At 45.7% G+C, this 15267-nt stretch overlaps 2 protein-coding genes across 5 annotated transcripts in view; one reads left to right on the top strand and one right to left on the bottom strand.

Moving 5' to 3' along the window:
• LOC107310248 (cathepsin E-like) lies at positions 1-8360 on the top strand. 2 transcript variants are annotated; one of them, XM_032443512.2, is made up of 9 exons: positions 1-616; positions 778-955; positions 2331-2448; positions 2911-3029; positions 3138-3337; positions 4003-4125; positions 4762-4906; positions 7157-7255; positions 7332-8360. In XM_032443512.2, exons 1-9 carry the CDS (start codon positions 561-563, stop codon positions 7509-7511), a joined length of 1218 nt encoding a protein of 405 aa, XP_032299403.1. In that variant the 5' UTR covers positions 1-560; the 3' UTR covers positions 7512-8360. The 2 variants fall into 2 exon arrangements, with proteins under 2 accessions (XP_032299403.1, XP_085371076.1); XM_085514950.1 differs by lacking the exons at positions 4762-4906; positions 7157-7255; positions 7332-8360 and having other exon boundaries at positions 3138-3434.
• Positions 8127-15267, bottom strand: part of BEST3 (bestrophin 3) — a 21680-nt gene continuing 14539 nt past the window's right edge. For all 3 annotated transcript variants that reach the window (XM_015856089.3, XM_015856099.3, XM_015856109.3), the window contains 3 exons: positions 13256-13336; positions 12153-12304; positions 8127-10958 (listed from right to left, as the gene is read on the bottom strand). In XM_015856089.3, coding sequence (XP_015711575.1) covers positions 10049-10958; positions 12153-12304; positions 13256-13336 — 1143 coding nt within the window. In that variant the 3' untranslated portion in view covers positions 8127-10048. The remainder of the gene's footprint in view (positions 10959-12152; positions 12305-13255; positions 13337-15267) is intronic.

Raw genomic sequence — 15267 nt, forward strand, 5'->3', positions numbered from 1 at the left:
TTTTTTGGATGGCAATCATAATGATATCTGTGCCGGAGCTCTTGTGTAAATAGGGGATTCATCTTCAGCTGTTAGAGGATGGCTTTTCACCAGCCAACCAAGCACCCATGTGCTCAGTCCTGCTCCATGTAGAAGTGAGTCAGTTGTGTGTTCTATCTTCTCTCTCTGCCTTTGACACTCCTGGTCTTCTTGTCATTAAAGCAGGCTTGAAAAATAGCTTATGCAGAGGGAAGCAGGCAGTTCCTTGGGCTGCATTCTCTCTCCTGGGCTAACAGGAGCCAAGACTCCCCCTTTATTATAATTATATGAAAGATACTAATGATTTTCAGTAAATATATTTTTGGTCTAGACTGTGCCCGGGCTATCTGTGCTCAGCTTCTCTGGGCACCAATATTTGCTCAATCCAGTGGTTGCTCAGCGAACAAACCCCTCCACTTGCTGCCAGAGCACTGACCTCCTCTGATTGATTGACCTGGCCAGCAGCTCCCAGCTCCCAGCAGGGTATAAAAAAGGGACTTCAGAGGAAATGAACGTTGTTGGACTTGGGGCCAGCTGAAGCCATGAGGGCCATATTGCTGACTGTGGTTTACATCCCCTTCACCGTGGCCTTGCATCGGTAAGAATGTGACGGGTCTCCCCAGCTCCTCCTGTTCCAGCTGGCTCCTGGCATGACAGTGATTATTGCTACCGGGGTCTCCAAAAAGACACAAAGAAAAGCATACGGGGTCTCTAGGAAGGAGATCCAGTTAGCTTTCATGTAGTTCTTTATTTGTATAGAGTCCCGCTTGTCCGATTCAAATCTGTCAACACGCAACTTAAAGAAAAGGGAGAATTGGAGGAATTCTGGAGGAATCATCACCCTGCTATTTTTGCTCGGAGACACCTGTATTGCTTCCCTCCAGATCTCACTTTGGCAGCAGGAACTGTTTCAGAAAGGCTGTATGACTACATGAACGTAAGTACGGTTATGGTAATGCAACTGTGTGGGCTCTCTGACATTGAAGGCAGATTTTTTTCCACTTGAAATGGACAACGCTTGGAATAGAGTCTCTCCACTGTAGGACTTCAGATGGGAGCCTCCTCGTAAATACTAGATCATCAAAAATAGTTTAACAGTCTGCAAAATGCAATGTGTACAGATAGAGGTTAACATGGGACCTTGACAGAAAACTGATATAATCTATCAGAGGTAGTTCTGTGATGAGTTTAATTTTTGTGCAGATCTGTTTTAGCCTTCAAACAATGTGGAAGGTTTGTGTCTATCAATCCCAGGTGTAGACCGGGCAGAATCTGATTAGTTCAGATCTATCAGGATCTCGTATGTTTCCCTGTTATAACAGATCCCCAAGATCTCATTTATTTCATTACTTCAGTCATAAATCAGTGACAGCGAGGGCCCAAGTAGAGTCAACCATCCTATAAGCTGCCTCTTTTGGTTTTGTTGGTCTGTCTGCTGCTCTCTTTGGTTGATCTGTTCTGTTTGCCTAAAGGAAAGTGAAGTTGCAGAGATGTAGAGGCTGCTTTGGGCAATGGGGGGAAGGTGAATCATTCAGAAAGAGCTTCCTGACGTTTGAGGCTCATGAAGAAGTCTCCAGATAAGCTGGAGATGTGAGTGAAGAAGAACAAAGGCAGAGAGTTTTCATCCTGCTCTGACACTTATCAAAATAACTAAACAAAAGCCGCTTCCCCAGCATCTGTAACAATTTTGTGAGGGGGGTTTGCAAGTTTCTGGATTATATATATGTGTATTTTACCAACGCAGCAGAGAGCTGCCTCAGTTTATAGGTTAATCAGTATAAGGTTATTTGATACAGAAAGAAACAACTCCCTGCTGTAAGCTGGATATTCTATTACATAGTACGCGTGCTTGTGTTATGGTTATCTTGTTAAGATTGTAAACTCCAGGGTCACAAACTGTGTGTGTGTTAATTAACAAGCATACACAAGAAGTTACATACTCAAATACTTTTTACTGTTACAAAAGACTTGTGCCTTTGAATTCCAGAAATGCTTCATCCTATAAATAGGTCTCTTAATGCTAAAGTGCTCTTTCATGGCCAGATACAGACACTCAGACAATTGCATGCTTTGTGTTGATAAGCTCTTCACTTCAGCAATCACGTGTCCACAGATATCTCTATCTTCAGCTGATGCCCAAGGACAGTCAGTGGTTCCTTTAACCACGGGATGAACTTTACTCTGTACATCAGATACAGTCTGTAGAGCAGAATTTGTTTCTGACTTGCTCATAGCTGCTCATTGCAATAGGCCCTAAGGAAATCACAGGTTCACCACCTCGGCAGTGGGGCTGACTGGGTTGTCCTTCCCAGGCACAATACTACGGAGTCATCAGCGTTGGCACACCGCCTCAGAGCTTCACCGTGGTGTTTGACACTGGCTCCTCCAATTTTTGGGTCCCTTCTTTTTATTGCATCAGCGAAGCATGCAGTAAGAAACCTTCCTGTTCCTTGTCCTGCCGACATCCTGGGTAAATTGGCCGCAGTCAAGCAAAGATGTAACTGGCATTTGATTTTCTAATAACGCCATGTGTGGGCAAACTTTGGAAAGGGCCAAGGGGTTGCTGTCTGAAATTATCAGGGGTTTGTGGGAGGGAGGGCCTGGAGTAGCCACAAAGCCTTGCTGGCCTGCTCCTCCCTGTGCTGGTGGCAGACAGGGTGGGCATGAAAAGACATGAAAATGGACCTGGGGAGTTACAAACCAAAATGAACCCCCGAGGTATTTGGAGAGCAGAAAAATGTGGTGTCTGCAGGGGAACGGTGTCTCTGTTGATGACTTCTTCACACTGAAAGTCAAAGCTGCCTTGCCAGCAACGCAGACAGTTTTGCAAGGGGGAGCAGGTGAACAGCCTGGCCCTTCCCTTGGGGTGCAGATGTGGTCTGTTTTGTGCAGGGGTGCACCAGAGGTTCAAGTCCTTTCTGTCAGATTCATATGAGCACGGTGGGGAACCCTTCTCCCTGCAGTATGGCACTGGGCAGCTTCTGGGCATTGCAGCCAAGGACACGCTACAGGTGAGCCTCCGGCTGGGTTGGGCCTTGGTTATGAGTGTGAAGTGTGCCTAATTCATTGGCACTGATGGTGTCTTTCCTTTCACCTCTTCTTTTTCTCCTACTGAACAGATCAGTAACATCTCCATCAAGGGACAGGACTTCGGCGAGTCAGTGTTTGAACCAGGATTGACCTTTGCCCTTGCCCACTTCGACGGTGTTTTGGGCCTGGGCTACCCCTCCCTAGCAGTGGGCAACGCTCTGCCTGTGTTTGACAGCATCATGAACCAGAAGCTGGTAGAGGAGCCAGTCTTCTCCTTCTACCTGAAGCGGTCAGTCCTAGCAGTGGCAGGGCCAAGCAAAACACAAATGCACTTTAGTTCTTTATAGAGGCAATGGAGCATCTGTGTAAATCTTCAGTTCCAGAAAGTAATTGCTCTCATTTCATTAATTTTGTTTTCCTTTGATTTTCCGATGGGGAATAATAGAGTGAAAAGGAAAATATGTTTTAGTGTGTGTGTGAGAGGACCACCAGTTTTTGGACGGACATTTGTTGTGGTAGCTGGTCATGGACAAAAGAGCTCCTAACTCAGACTGGAAGTGTGCTGAGCTGCTGGAGGTTTCCCTCTCACCAATGGAGACGAACAGAAATGCAATGCTACACCCAAGTGGCTGCATTTAAGAAGAAAAATGTTGCTCTCTAATATGAACTCGTCTGTAACTCCACTAATTTGTCTAGATTTAATTCTGAATGGAGAGAGCAACTGGCTCAGTGTGTTCCTAGTGCCTGCTGTCAGCCCTTGGCAACTCGCAGTGCATTTTCTCAGAGTGCTCAGAGGTTCTGAATTGAGATATATTCAGTTACAATTCAGACATAATCAGGTTCAGCCATCCATGCTTGAATTTAGAAAGCACTGTGGTTTGTCTTTTAAGACAGGTCTAGTTTTTGTACTCCAACATATTCCTGTGCCTCTGCTGATGTGTGCTCTTCTTCCAGGGGAGATTACACTGAGAATGGTGGTGTGCTGATCCTGGGGGGCATAGACCACTCCCTCTACAAAGGCTCAATTCACTGGGTCCCAGTCACTGAGAAAAGCTACTGGCAGATACATCTGAACAAGTATGTATGCACTACGTGGTGGAATTCACCCCTCCAGGTAAAGAGGCAGAAATGCTCAGCAATGCAGATGAAAGAGGCTGTAGTGTTTCTCCTTTGTGGGTCTCAAAGAGGTTTCCCAGGATGAGTCTGAGGACTATCAGCTCTCTGACTCTGCTGTGGCATGGATGGTGGCATGGATGGCTGGTTTCTGTGAGGGCATTTTAGAATGCTTTAATATGATTCAATAATGGTCAGACTACCTCTTGGTGGGCTATTCATGGAAGTGACTAAGGCACCAAGGAACTGAGACAAGTCCCAGCTCTTGCTCTAATCTTTCTTTTGAACCTTGGCCAAAGTTTTTAACATCCCTTTGTTTGTACTGCATAAAAGCCATGAAGACCCATGAAGACGTTCATCGGCAAATGATTTGGGCTGCAGGAGTCCTGGGAGAAAAGTGGATCCACACGTGGGTCTTCCTAGAGCTGCTTCTTTTGATTTCTCATTTTTAAAATACACTCTTTTATTTTCAGACTGGGAAAGCCTGGCAGCCAGCTCTTCGTATCGTGCCCTGACTCTGAAGTCAGATAGCAGTAGTGTATTGCTTCAGATGCAGTGTATATAACATTTGTTTAAAGATGCCTTGTTTTCCACTTGCAGTATAAAGGTCCAGGGCCGGGTGGCATTTTGCTCCCATGGCTGTGAAGCCATCGTTGATTCTGGCACTTCTCTTATCACCGGTCCCTCGTCACAAATCAGACGATTACAGGCGTATATTGGGGCAAGTCCATCGCGTTCTGGAGAGGTAATCACTACGCAACCAGAAAGCAGCCAGAGAAAGAGAAACTGGTGTTTGGTGCAGAGAGCTTATAGGGTGGGAGAAAGAAGAAAATATTCAAGTTAATGTCTGAGAAAGCCTTGTCTCTAAGACAATACTGAACTCATTGCTGTGGTGGTTTTGATGTATCTGCCTTATTGCCCCAGCCCTCCTCCCAGTGTCTATCTCTTCTGCAGTTCTCTTCAGTGATGGTGTTCAGGTTGCTCACAATGTTGGCTCTGGGTAGATGAACCCTAGGAGTACAGGACAGACCTTGCTGCCTCTTGCACTCCCTGCTCAATGCTTTTCTTGTGTTTCCTCATTGTTTGGTATCTCTTTCCTCTTGCATCCCCCTTCTGACACCAGTCAGAACTCCCCCTCCTCACTGCCACTTCTCCAGGGAGCACCTCCACCTTTTACAGTCAGTTGAGATGGCTGGGATTTGTCTCTTCATGGCTCCTGTAGTCGCACATCTGTACTTCCAGCTCCCCACACTTCCCTCTGGGGGTTACATGAGTCGAGGCTGCTGGATGTTGGGCTGGTCACTGCCCTCTCAGTAGGGATGTCTCTGCCACCCTTTATACCTTCCCATTGTTACTTGTCCAAGCCCCGGCAATATCTAAAGCACTGAGACAGTGAGCATGTGATGGCTAATCCGTGACAGCTCCAGGAAGGAGCAGCTTATTTTTCTGTGCATTATTGATGACCTTTGGCTGACTCCCACGGTCAATTTTTACCCTGCCACGCTCCAGTGCTGCAAGTAAAACCACCGCCTACAGTTCTGGGTGACTCCACAGTTGTCTTGATCATGACAACACTGCACTTTGGAGAGAATTAAGTGCTACTTTTGCCCTGTGCTTGGGCAAAGTTCAGAGAGAAAGTGAGCTTTAATCTGCCTCCCTTTGGGAGGGGGAGACCTGGAGATGCTTCTGTGTAACTGATGAGGCTTCGGTCATTTTTTCAGTTAAACCTTACATTTTGTTTTCATTAAGGTTTTCAGGCATGTGTTAAAGACTGTGTTTTGATAACAGATTGTTTTTATAATGGTACGTATTCCATGGACATAGATAAAATAGGTAATTTCAAAGTAGTTGCCTTGATACTACATAGACAAGGGATGCATCATTTCAGCATAAGGATACTCATTCCAATGCTGACATCTCAGATTCTGTCAAAAACAAACCTAAAAGACATTCTTTATGTCACTTTTATTTTAAAACCACAGGCAGGCTGAGTGTGTCGGCTCCGATTTATCCTGGTGTAAGCAGAGGCTTCCATCAGTGATTTTACCAGAACTTTTCTCTCTTTCCAGAAAGGATTAATTTGCTCTGAATGTACCCACAATGTAAATGAATTGTGTCTTGCTTCTCATATCCTGCACATCACAGTGCTGGCTCTCTTACCCTTATCTTCTCTATCTCATGCTTTATCTTGCTCTAATGGCATGACACCTGCTTAGTTTGCAAAAGGTTTATGGCAATATTTTGATTGAGTTCATTTAACAACAGCAAAAACATCACCTTCCTTATAGGAAGGCCATAATACAATGTCTTTAAATGCTGCAGTTTGCCTCAAAGATCCCTCTGGGCTTGGAGCATTGTGCAGTTCCATTTCACATGTTGGTTGGTTGGTGAAATAGCTGGGAGGCCAGGAAATGATCTGCTGGGTTACTGTAAGCAAATGCATTATTTATAGAAATTAATGGGCATGCCAGCATTCAGTCCTTTTTCTGTTTTTTTAAATCCCACTCCAGTGCAGTGTAACGTATGAATATATGAACGCATAAACACACAGAGTGCTGTGTTCCTCGTGAGATTTCTGAGTGGGTCCCTTTTGTTTCTCCTGAAGCAGAGATGTTACCTTCAATAACGTACTGCATGGGCTGGAGGCAGGTCCAGGACCCCACCACAGCCTGGCACCTGGAGGGGCTCTGCTCAGCACACCTTGCTTCTCTCTTCTTACTTATGGGACACAAACTTGGTTTTGTACATGGGAGACATCAGAATGCACCTGCATCTTGTCCCTTTGGGGCATGCAATGCTTTTCAGAGCCCCTGGGGGGCTTTGGTGCAGCTGCTATGACCCAGTGCTGGACCTGTGGGCAGTGCGTGGGGCATGAGTCGGCCTAATGTTCCCCTGCAGTAAATTCACCATTAGCAGAGGCAAAAAGCTTGAATGCAAAGGACAGTACTTAAACAGCAGTAAATCAATCACACGCCAACCAGTGTATTGCATACAGTTTCTTGTAGACTGCAGAAGACTGTCCAGCTTGCCCCACATCAGTTTCACCATCGGGCACCACGAATACAAGCTGACATCAGAGCAATACGTTGTGAAGGTGCGTGTCCTTCTGGTTCTCTGCTCCTGGTCAGGGCCAGAAGAGCCACTGCAAGGAGATGTTCTTTCTTTTCCAGGAGTCCATCGATGACCAAACCTTCTGTATGAGTGGCTTCCAGTCTCTTGACATCCCAACTCGCAATGGTCCACTCTGGATTTTAGGGGATGTCTTTATGTCTGCCTTTTACTGCATTTTTGACCGTGGGAATGATAGAGTGGGATTTGCAAAATCTGCTCACAGTGACGATTATAATTGAGTTGTAACAGCATCCATTCTGCATCAGCATGGATGCTGATATAACAGTTTTGAGCAGACCTGTGGAAAAGGACTAAAGGTGAAACTCTGAAGCAGAATGCAGACCTCCTCCTCAAGTTTTTAGTGCTCAGGGCAATCCTTGTCCCCAGTTATATAGTTTGGTTCAATCTCTACATACTTACAACTGAGATACATGTCCTTCCTGAATAACTGGTGACCACCACAGCTCTCTGGATGAACAGAGCTCATCTCAGTACGTTGTGCAGCTCTGCAAGAGGGCAGGAAGGATGAAAATGCTGAACATCATAAGACTGAGAGTATAGCAGTTAGAAATGGGTGAAGCTAATCCCAGTCTGGTTTGTTTGTAGCCTTTTTTTATTCCTGTATGCACTTTCCATCTCCTTTCCCTTCTGACTTTGTTTTCCTTGTTATGTTCTTGTTTTGGCAACCTTGTCTCCTTCCTGCCATGTACCTTCTGTTGATTTAACTCCAATTCATATGAAGAGGAGCTGGACTGATCCCTGAGTGACCACCACACTTTCCGGCACTTCCTTGCAGACAGCTTACAGCTCTCTCAGACCTGCTCTTCCCTTAGGTTTGTTCTCTTGACTTTTTACTTCTGCTCTGGGTCTTGGTGTTCAATGTCATTTTGATTTTGACCTTCTGGGTTCAGGGTATCTATTTGCATTTCAAAAGCCAGACTGCAATCCACACAGGGGGAATTGCTGAACTTTCTACAGCTGATTGAGCCAAAGGATATTTACCAAAATGATACCAACCGGAATATTTGTTTTGATTGTTAAAACTGTTGCTGCCTCTGTACATGCAAATAAAGCTTAACCAAATGAAATCTGCTTTGGACCTAATGGTGCTTTGGTTTTTGTTTCCTTGCAGTGGCTCCTGCCATGCCAGGGCCACGTGCTCCGAGGGGGTTGAGAGGGTCAGCAGCAATTAAATATACAACTTACTTGGCAGCCTGGGGGGACAGGGGGGAGAGATAGGACATGCTGACCACGTTGCTCCCATCACTTCCTCAGTCTTTTCAAGCTTTGCCCACTTCTGTAGGTTTGCATCTTTGTTCCAGGTAGACATCAAGTTGACTTGCACGGTAGTCCACATTTCTACCAGAAGTGTTTCTTGACAGTTCAATACAGTCAAGACATCCGTGTTTCTCAAAATGCCTTTATTCATGCCATAATTCTACATTCTTTATGCCAGTGAACGTGCATTGTGAGTTGCTGGGGTTGCTGAAATCATCTGTTTGCTATGCTAAGGCAAATAGTTCACTAGAAGTGCTAAAGGGAGCATGTCATCCCAAAAGAAAACGTAATATAAGTCAGAGCCTGAAGATGTTTGCAACAGATAGACAAAATGCAAGGAATTTTTTCTGATAGCTCATCCCAGCACCGGCTTCTCTGTGAGCTAATGAATGGAATATCGTAACTAACCTGGAGCTGACTTGCTACGTGTGAAATACTGTTTTGTTTACTGCATAATAGACCATGGGACTTCAGAACTGTCATCCCTAACCTAACATCTTTCCATATCTAATAGATGCCTCTGTGGGACCTAACTGAAGCTTAACCACTCAGTGGCTATTGTATGTCCCCCCTTGGCAGGGAGCGCAGGCAGAGTGAGTGGAAGTGGCAGCATCCACCAGCTTTCTGGGCAATCTGGTCCAGTGCCTCACCACTCTTATAGTCCCAGTACTATTATTGTCTGCGCTGCCAGCTGCAGCTCCCCATAAATGGAGGCCTCAGTTCAGTTACCTCTGCTCCTCTCCTTCTTGAGAGAGGGCCATGGCCCCTGGATAAGCTATGTATGTGCTCTTAGGAGCACAGACCAAGACTCGTACCTTCCATGCCTAGTTCATCAGAAATGTTGTCTCTTCCATTCTTCTTAAAGGAGTTTTAGCATGAAGTATTTCATTTTTATTTTTCAGTCTGTAGTGGCATAGCTTCAGCAGGAGCATTGCGGGCTCTTGCCCCCCTCAAGCCACAATAAGGTGCCTGTTTTATTCAAGCATTCCTCTAAGTATTGGAATTTAGTGGGCTGAGGAGGGTATTGAGCCCAAACCTCCCCTTCCAGCTCCTTGACTAGAAACCAAAAGTGTTGGTTGTCTTACAAGGGTGTTATGGATTTAAGTCTGAAGGAGTATCCATCAAATTATGTGGCAATATTCAAGTATTTTTTATTCCATGTAAAGTGGAAAAAGCCACCTCTGCTATTCTTTATCTTAGTGTTTCCTCTAGGTAAGCCCACACATCTCACTGCCATGTACACTGGATGGTTTGAATCCATTTTTGAGGCTCTCAGTCCTCCCCATAAATGTTTTCCTCACAGGGTCACAAATTTGAAACCAGTGACCAAATGACCTGGAATACTGCAGTGCCTCATGTTTAGGTGCCTGAATCCTCTGTTGGATCTTGCTCAGGACTTGTCTGAGCATCATGTCTGACTTTCTGGGCCTTCCAACAAACATCTGAGAGAACCACTTTCAAGAAAAGACAGGAAGCTGAGCCACAAACAGAAGCACTGTTAAGGATTTCTTTTACTTGTTTCACTAGAAAATTCTACTATGGCTGTTTCTTTGGTATCCAGATTATCCAATATGTGGTGCATTTCAAATGTCTCTGGAGCAGCAGCAGAAGTAACGCTTTTTCCATCACTTACCACAGTCCTTGGATGTGAAGATGTCTCAGCATCTGTTACAGAAGGTGCAGAGTCAGCACTAGGCATAGTACTGGGACTATGGAAGCTCGGTAAGCTCCATCGCTGAAGGTATCTCTCATGATCTGTTATGAGACCGGCTATGTTACTACTGTGGGCTTCGTGTCTGGGCTCCGTTGTCATGCTAGGCAGTGACTGATGCATCTCAGTGTCTGGGAGGTGTGCAGTCACTTCTGGGGGGAATAAGGAAAGGTCCATAAGAGACACATCTGCCTCGGTTAGGCTCCTTTGGAGCTTCTCTTCTGGCATGACTTTGGCGCTCTCTGCCTGCAGAGCTGTCTTGGCCAGCACGTCAGGCGCTTTCTCCTCAGCTTCAGTGACGATGACCTCAGGAACTGGCTTGTTGGTCTCAGATGAGGTGTCACTGTCATTGAGCAGTGCCTCGTTCCTGGAGGTTTCACTTATAGGTCCTAGATCCCTGCTACTGTGAAGTCTGCTACTTCGGTCAGCTCCTTCGTGTTTCTTCTTGAAGCTGGAGGTAGAATGTCTCCCCCTAGTATGCATTTCCTGCAGCCTCCTGATGTGTCCCTTCTCATCTGCAGGGAAGAACACCGAGTTCTCACTTGTCTGCCGGTTGTAGCGCCGGTGAGAGGGGGATGAAGGGCCCTCATGGACGCTGAGAAATCTCTTAACTCTTCTCAGCACTGAATGTTGTCTGTGGTGTTTCTCCTCTTCCCAGGGCCACTCTTCGCCATAGAGGAATTCAGTATCAGCCAGCCTGCCAAATAAAGTAGGTAAGTAGGTGTTACGCATAGAAAGCGCGCAGTCTGCATGCACATATATCCTTCTGTCTTGACAGGAAGACAGAAATGCTAGGAATCAAAAGCCCTTATGTGTCTCTCAGAAGGGCATGGAAGGGATGAATGAAGGGTGAGGGTGCCAGGAAATAGCACCTTTCCCTTTGGACCAGCTGGGTCACTCAGGAAGCTCTCCATCTTCAGATGTCTCTTCTGAAGGATGACAGTGGAACAGCAGAGCTGGGCACTGGGTTATGTTTCATACTGGGGTCAGGAGCCAGGTAGCCAGGCTGCTATGCTTGATACTTGGCTCCAGCCCTTTGGGCATCTGCATGCAGCTGACTTGAGCTTAGGGTGAGGGTAGAGGAAGAAGGAAAGCTTGCTCAGTGCTGTACATCTAGAGAGTCCAGGCAAAAAGTAATAATAATGGAAAATCTACTCCTGGAAGCAGAGTGAGAAGACAAGTCAAATAAGTCCATCCAGCTTTCTTAAGGGCAAGGACTGCAAACGGACATGGACCAAACCTGAGGCAAGGGGTTTCATAAATCCCGACTGGTCCAGTTTCCTCACCAGGATTATTAGTCAATTAAAAGCCATACCACATTTAAGATCTCAAAAATCTGGATTAATTTCAGCCATCATCTGCTGCTTGAACAAACAAATGCATATCTGTTTGGTGATGTATGGAGAAGACGTAGTAGGAGGAAAATTATTAAGAAGTCTGTCACTGTCTTCAGATGCTGTCTTGTACTCAGAGAACATCTGTGAGCATTCCCCCCAGGCATTCTCTAGTTATTAATTAGGCAATATGGAGGCGCAATCTGTATGAGCACAGGGACTGCTGAAGACATCCTGCCATCAACACCAGCCTGCCCATCCACTCCCAGCAACACTCTTTCCAATCTTGACCTTCCCCACTCACAATATCATCCTATCCCTGAGCCCCACGACTCTTTATCACATTCCCCCAATGGAAACGGTCTTAACTATGTGTTACAAAATGCAGTTCTTGAGGCAGCTGTCTGGATGAATGCTAATAGACAAGACAAGCCACTGGGGACCAGTGAAGGTCCTGCAGCAGTCACTGGTACCAGCCCGCATCCCTCATCTGGGGAGGTGGGGGCTGCAGCCTTGGCAATCTTGCTGGTGGCAGCAGGGACTGTTGTGCCACTCACCCCATTTCAATCGTTGATCCAAGGAATGAAGGAATGCAGTAATCAGCAGCTGCTTTTGTGTAGGGCGGCCGGGCGGAAGAATCGTTCCAGTAAATATCTCTTTCCATTCTTGGTAAGTTCATGTGCATCTCATCCACCGCCAGAAGTGAGACCTTAGATTTTTTGCATAAATCATGTCATCTTCAATATGTTACAGCATACAAAATGACCTGCTTTGTACTCCTCAGCTCAACGGCTTTTTCTATAGACCCTTTATACTAAACCGTGAGCTCTGGGCATTGTGAAGAGAATCAATATTACTAAAATCCAACCTCGATACCTTCCTACACCTGTGGAAGTCTGAATTTTATCACAACTTGAATCTCATGCTGTGAAGATATTTCTTTGGGACTGAAGTCCTTTTGTTACCAATGGTGTGGTTAAATGGACTTGTAATCCCAGTCTTCAATAGACAGTCTGTGTAATGTGTTCTATTCCTCTGAATGTTCCACTGGTTGAGAAGGTTTTTGTAGATTTCTTCCCCATTTTAACCCCTTCAGAATCAAATGTTTAGGGCCTTGCAAGAAGTCCTATCAAAAGGACTCTGCAACACCCTTGCACCAGCAGCCTGAGGTAGCATTAAGCCAGAGACCACTCTTCAGCCTCTAGTGAAGACACTACCACAGGCCCCACTTACTGCCTCAGGGCTCTGCTTTGGGATCTTCTCTGAGATGTTATAAAAGGAAGATTAATATACAATATTGCAATTGTTAGACATCCAGATTAGCAAAGCTTGTTTTCATCTAAATGGGAGTAGATGGCTTTTGGATTTGGCAGGATTGACCCATATTACTTGTTTTTTCCTGGCATAAGGTGAGCTTAGAGTTGGAGGTCAGCTGTTTTCATGTTAGTCAGGAAAGAAGTGATGCCAAATACCCAAACCAGGATGCATTAGCTTATGAAAATGCAATCCAGGGATCATAGCTATAGGCACTGCTTCAGGGAAAGAGTTTGTTTTAATGACACTCATTGCCCTTAATTTGTACCTCAGTGTATGAAAGGGGATTAAATGTAATGATGATCTATGATACCGCAAAGCTGGAAGTAGAAATAACAACAGCAACCTGTAAGTTTCTATCGATGCACCAATTAGTTTCAAAATCATCATCATCTTCTCCAAATGGATTAATAAGTTGTTCTGCGACCTGAGAGGGAAACGAGACAGTGAATAGAGGTTAACATGCAGTGTCAGGACTGCTGCCTCGGAGCAAATATGATCTGATTTTTCTCTCTCTCCCTGCCTGTCACTTACAATCATAACATGAGCTTCAGCGTGATGTTGGTGCCAGTCAAGCGGAGGAACATCTTGCTTTCCCTGTGCATGCAGACCCCGGTGCCTTGTTGGTGCTGTCAGTCATGAATGTTGGCCCTGGCCTACAGGAACTAAGAAATGTCTGGGCTGCTGTGATTGTCACATGAGATAATCATTACCTTCCCTCACTGCTTCTCAGACTGACTTACTTACATTAGTGATTTAGCAATGGAAGGCTCTTTCACTGCATTATGGTCTATGATACTCCACTGGCCCACTCACTTAATATTTCAACATAGCTGAAGTCTTCTGGATGGAAGACAGCCCATCCCCCAAGTCCTGGACACCAGCCCCTGGCTGCTAATGATTGACCCGAGGTCATGCTAACTGCATCTCTCAAGATTTGAGGAAAGCAGCCTACCAATGGAGCTTTGGCTCCAGTGAAAGTCATTTGTCATGGTAGCCAAAGCCAAGAGACAGCGTCTGAGTTTGTCCTTTAATTCAGCCTGGAGGTTTCTGTTTCTGCAAACGAAGTGATTAAAGGGTAAAGACCATTTTGTGGAGGACATGACTGCTCACGGAGATCAGGCAGCTCCATGGTGAAGTGCCTCAGGGGAAGGAAACCTCTTGGACTGCCCTATGCCTTGCCTACCTTCTATCTGCTAAGGCCTAAATAAGTGGAAAAGTAACTGGAGCCCCAGGCCTCATGATCACCCAAAAAACATTGTGGGGATGAAATCACTGAAGAAAAATCTGAAATAGGAATACTGAACAAAAAAAACCCACAAACAACCAGCTGTAGGATATCCACACTTCTTATTTCTCAGTTCCTTGGTGAACTGATGTTAAATATCCTCCCCTCCTTTGCACCTTTCCCCTTCTTTTTGTCTTTTTAAGCTAGTGATGCCACTGCTGATCCTGGTGTTGGCCAGGGCCATGCAGGGTGAGCAGAGAGGTCCCGGGTTCAACATGGTGTTGGACAAACTGACCACTATGGGCTGCTACGATCTAAATAACTTATAATAGTAAGGCCATCACTCCATGGCTATTTATTCGCATGTGCCTCATGTTTAAGGACTGCTTGAGCGCACTGTTACATAACTGCTTGCTGACTCTCCTTGGCTGGTAGTGGAAGATGACGAATGAACTGCTGAGAAGACAAACTGTAAGAAGCCCAAAGGAGGCAGCAGGAGTGAGAAGCAGAAGGGGAACACCTCTGCTCAAACTTGTTGGTGTGCCCTGGGGCATTACATTTCGGGTACAGCTACGCAGCTGCTGGAATCGGAATATGGCAGAATGCAAATGGCATTATGGGTCCCCAGGGAAGACACCGCATCAGCTCAGTGTTAACCCAGGAATTACTGCCCAAAATTCCACTGTAAAACCTCTCCCATGAGCTAAAAAAAACAATGAGCAGGGTTAGGACAGAGGACTTTTCCCGGCCACTGGCTTCTATTGTCTGGAAAGGAATGCAACACTAGACAGCTAAGCCCTGTATTTGGATGGTCTGTCTATTGCAGCAATGAAATAGGAATTTAGCACTGTCTCACATGTTGGGAAATTTTGCCCCTGTACTGCAGGTATAACAAATCAGGCCTGAGGCCAAGGAATGAGCTCAGTTTTGCCTTCATCTCTGAGGAATTGCCAAGTTACTGGAAGTCAATAGTGCTGGCCCTGTGCATACACTGGCAGCCAATGCCCTGTGCGCTCAGCAGGAAACAGCTTTAACCTTCAGAACAGAAAGACATGCACTCTGTGGCAGTCTGAGGGAACACTGATGACTGTTTTTTAATAGCTGCTTTTCCTCCTCTTCATTTTCTTATG

This window comes from Coturnix japonica, chromosome 1 (assembly GCF_054131305.1).
Source record: "Coturnix japonica strain WE chromosome 1, WE-NBRP24, whole genome shotgun sequence".
Classification (NCBI taxonomy): Eukaryota; Metazoa; Chordata; class Aves; order Galliformes; family Phasianidae; genus Coturnix; species Coturnix japonica.

Excerpts from the sequence above, each read along its gene's own strand:
- LOC107310248 (XM_032443512.2), top strand. The coding sequence starts at position 561 with ATGAGGGCCATATTGCTGACTGTGGTTTACATCCCCTTCACCGTGGCC. Across the intron at positions 617-777 it reads TTCACCGTGGCCTTGCATCG|AGTCCCGCTTGTCCGATTCA; the intron begins GTAAGAATGTGA and ends TTATTTGTATAG. Across the intron at positions 4,126-4,761 it reads TGGCAGATACATCTGAACAA|TATAAAGGTCCAGGGCCGGG; the intron begins GTATGTATGCAC and ends TTCCACTTGCAG.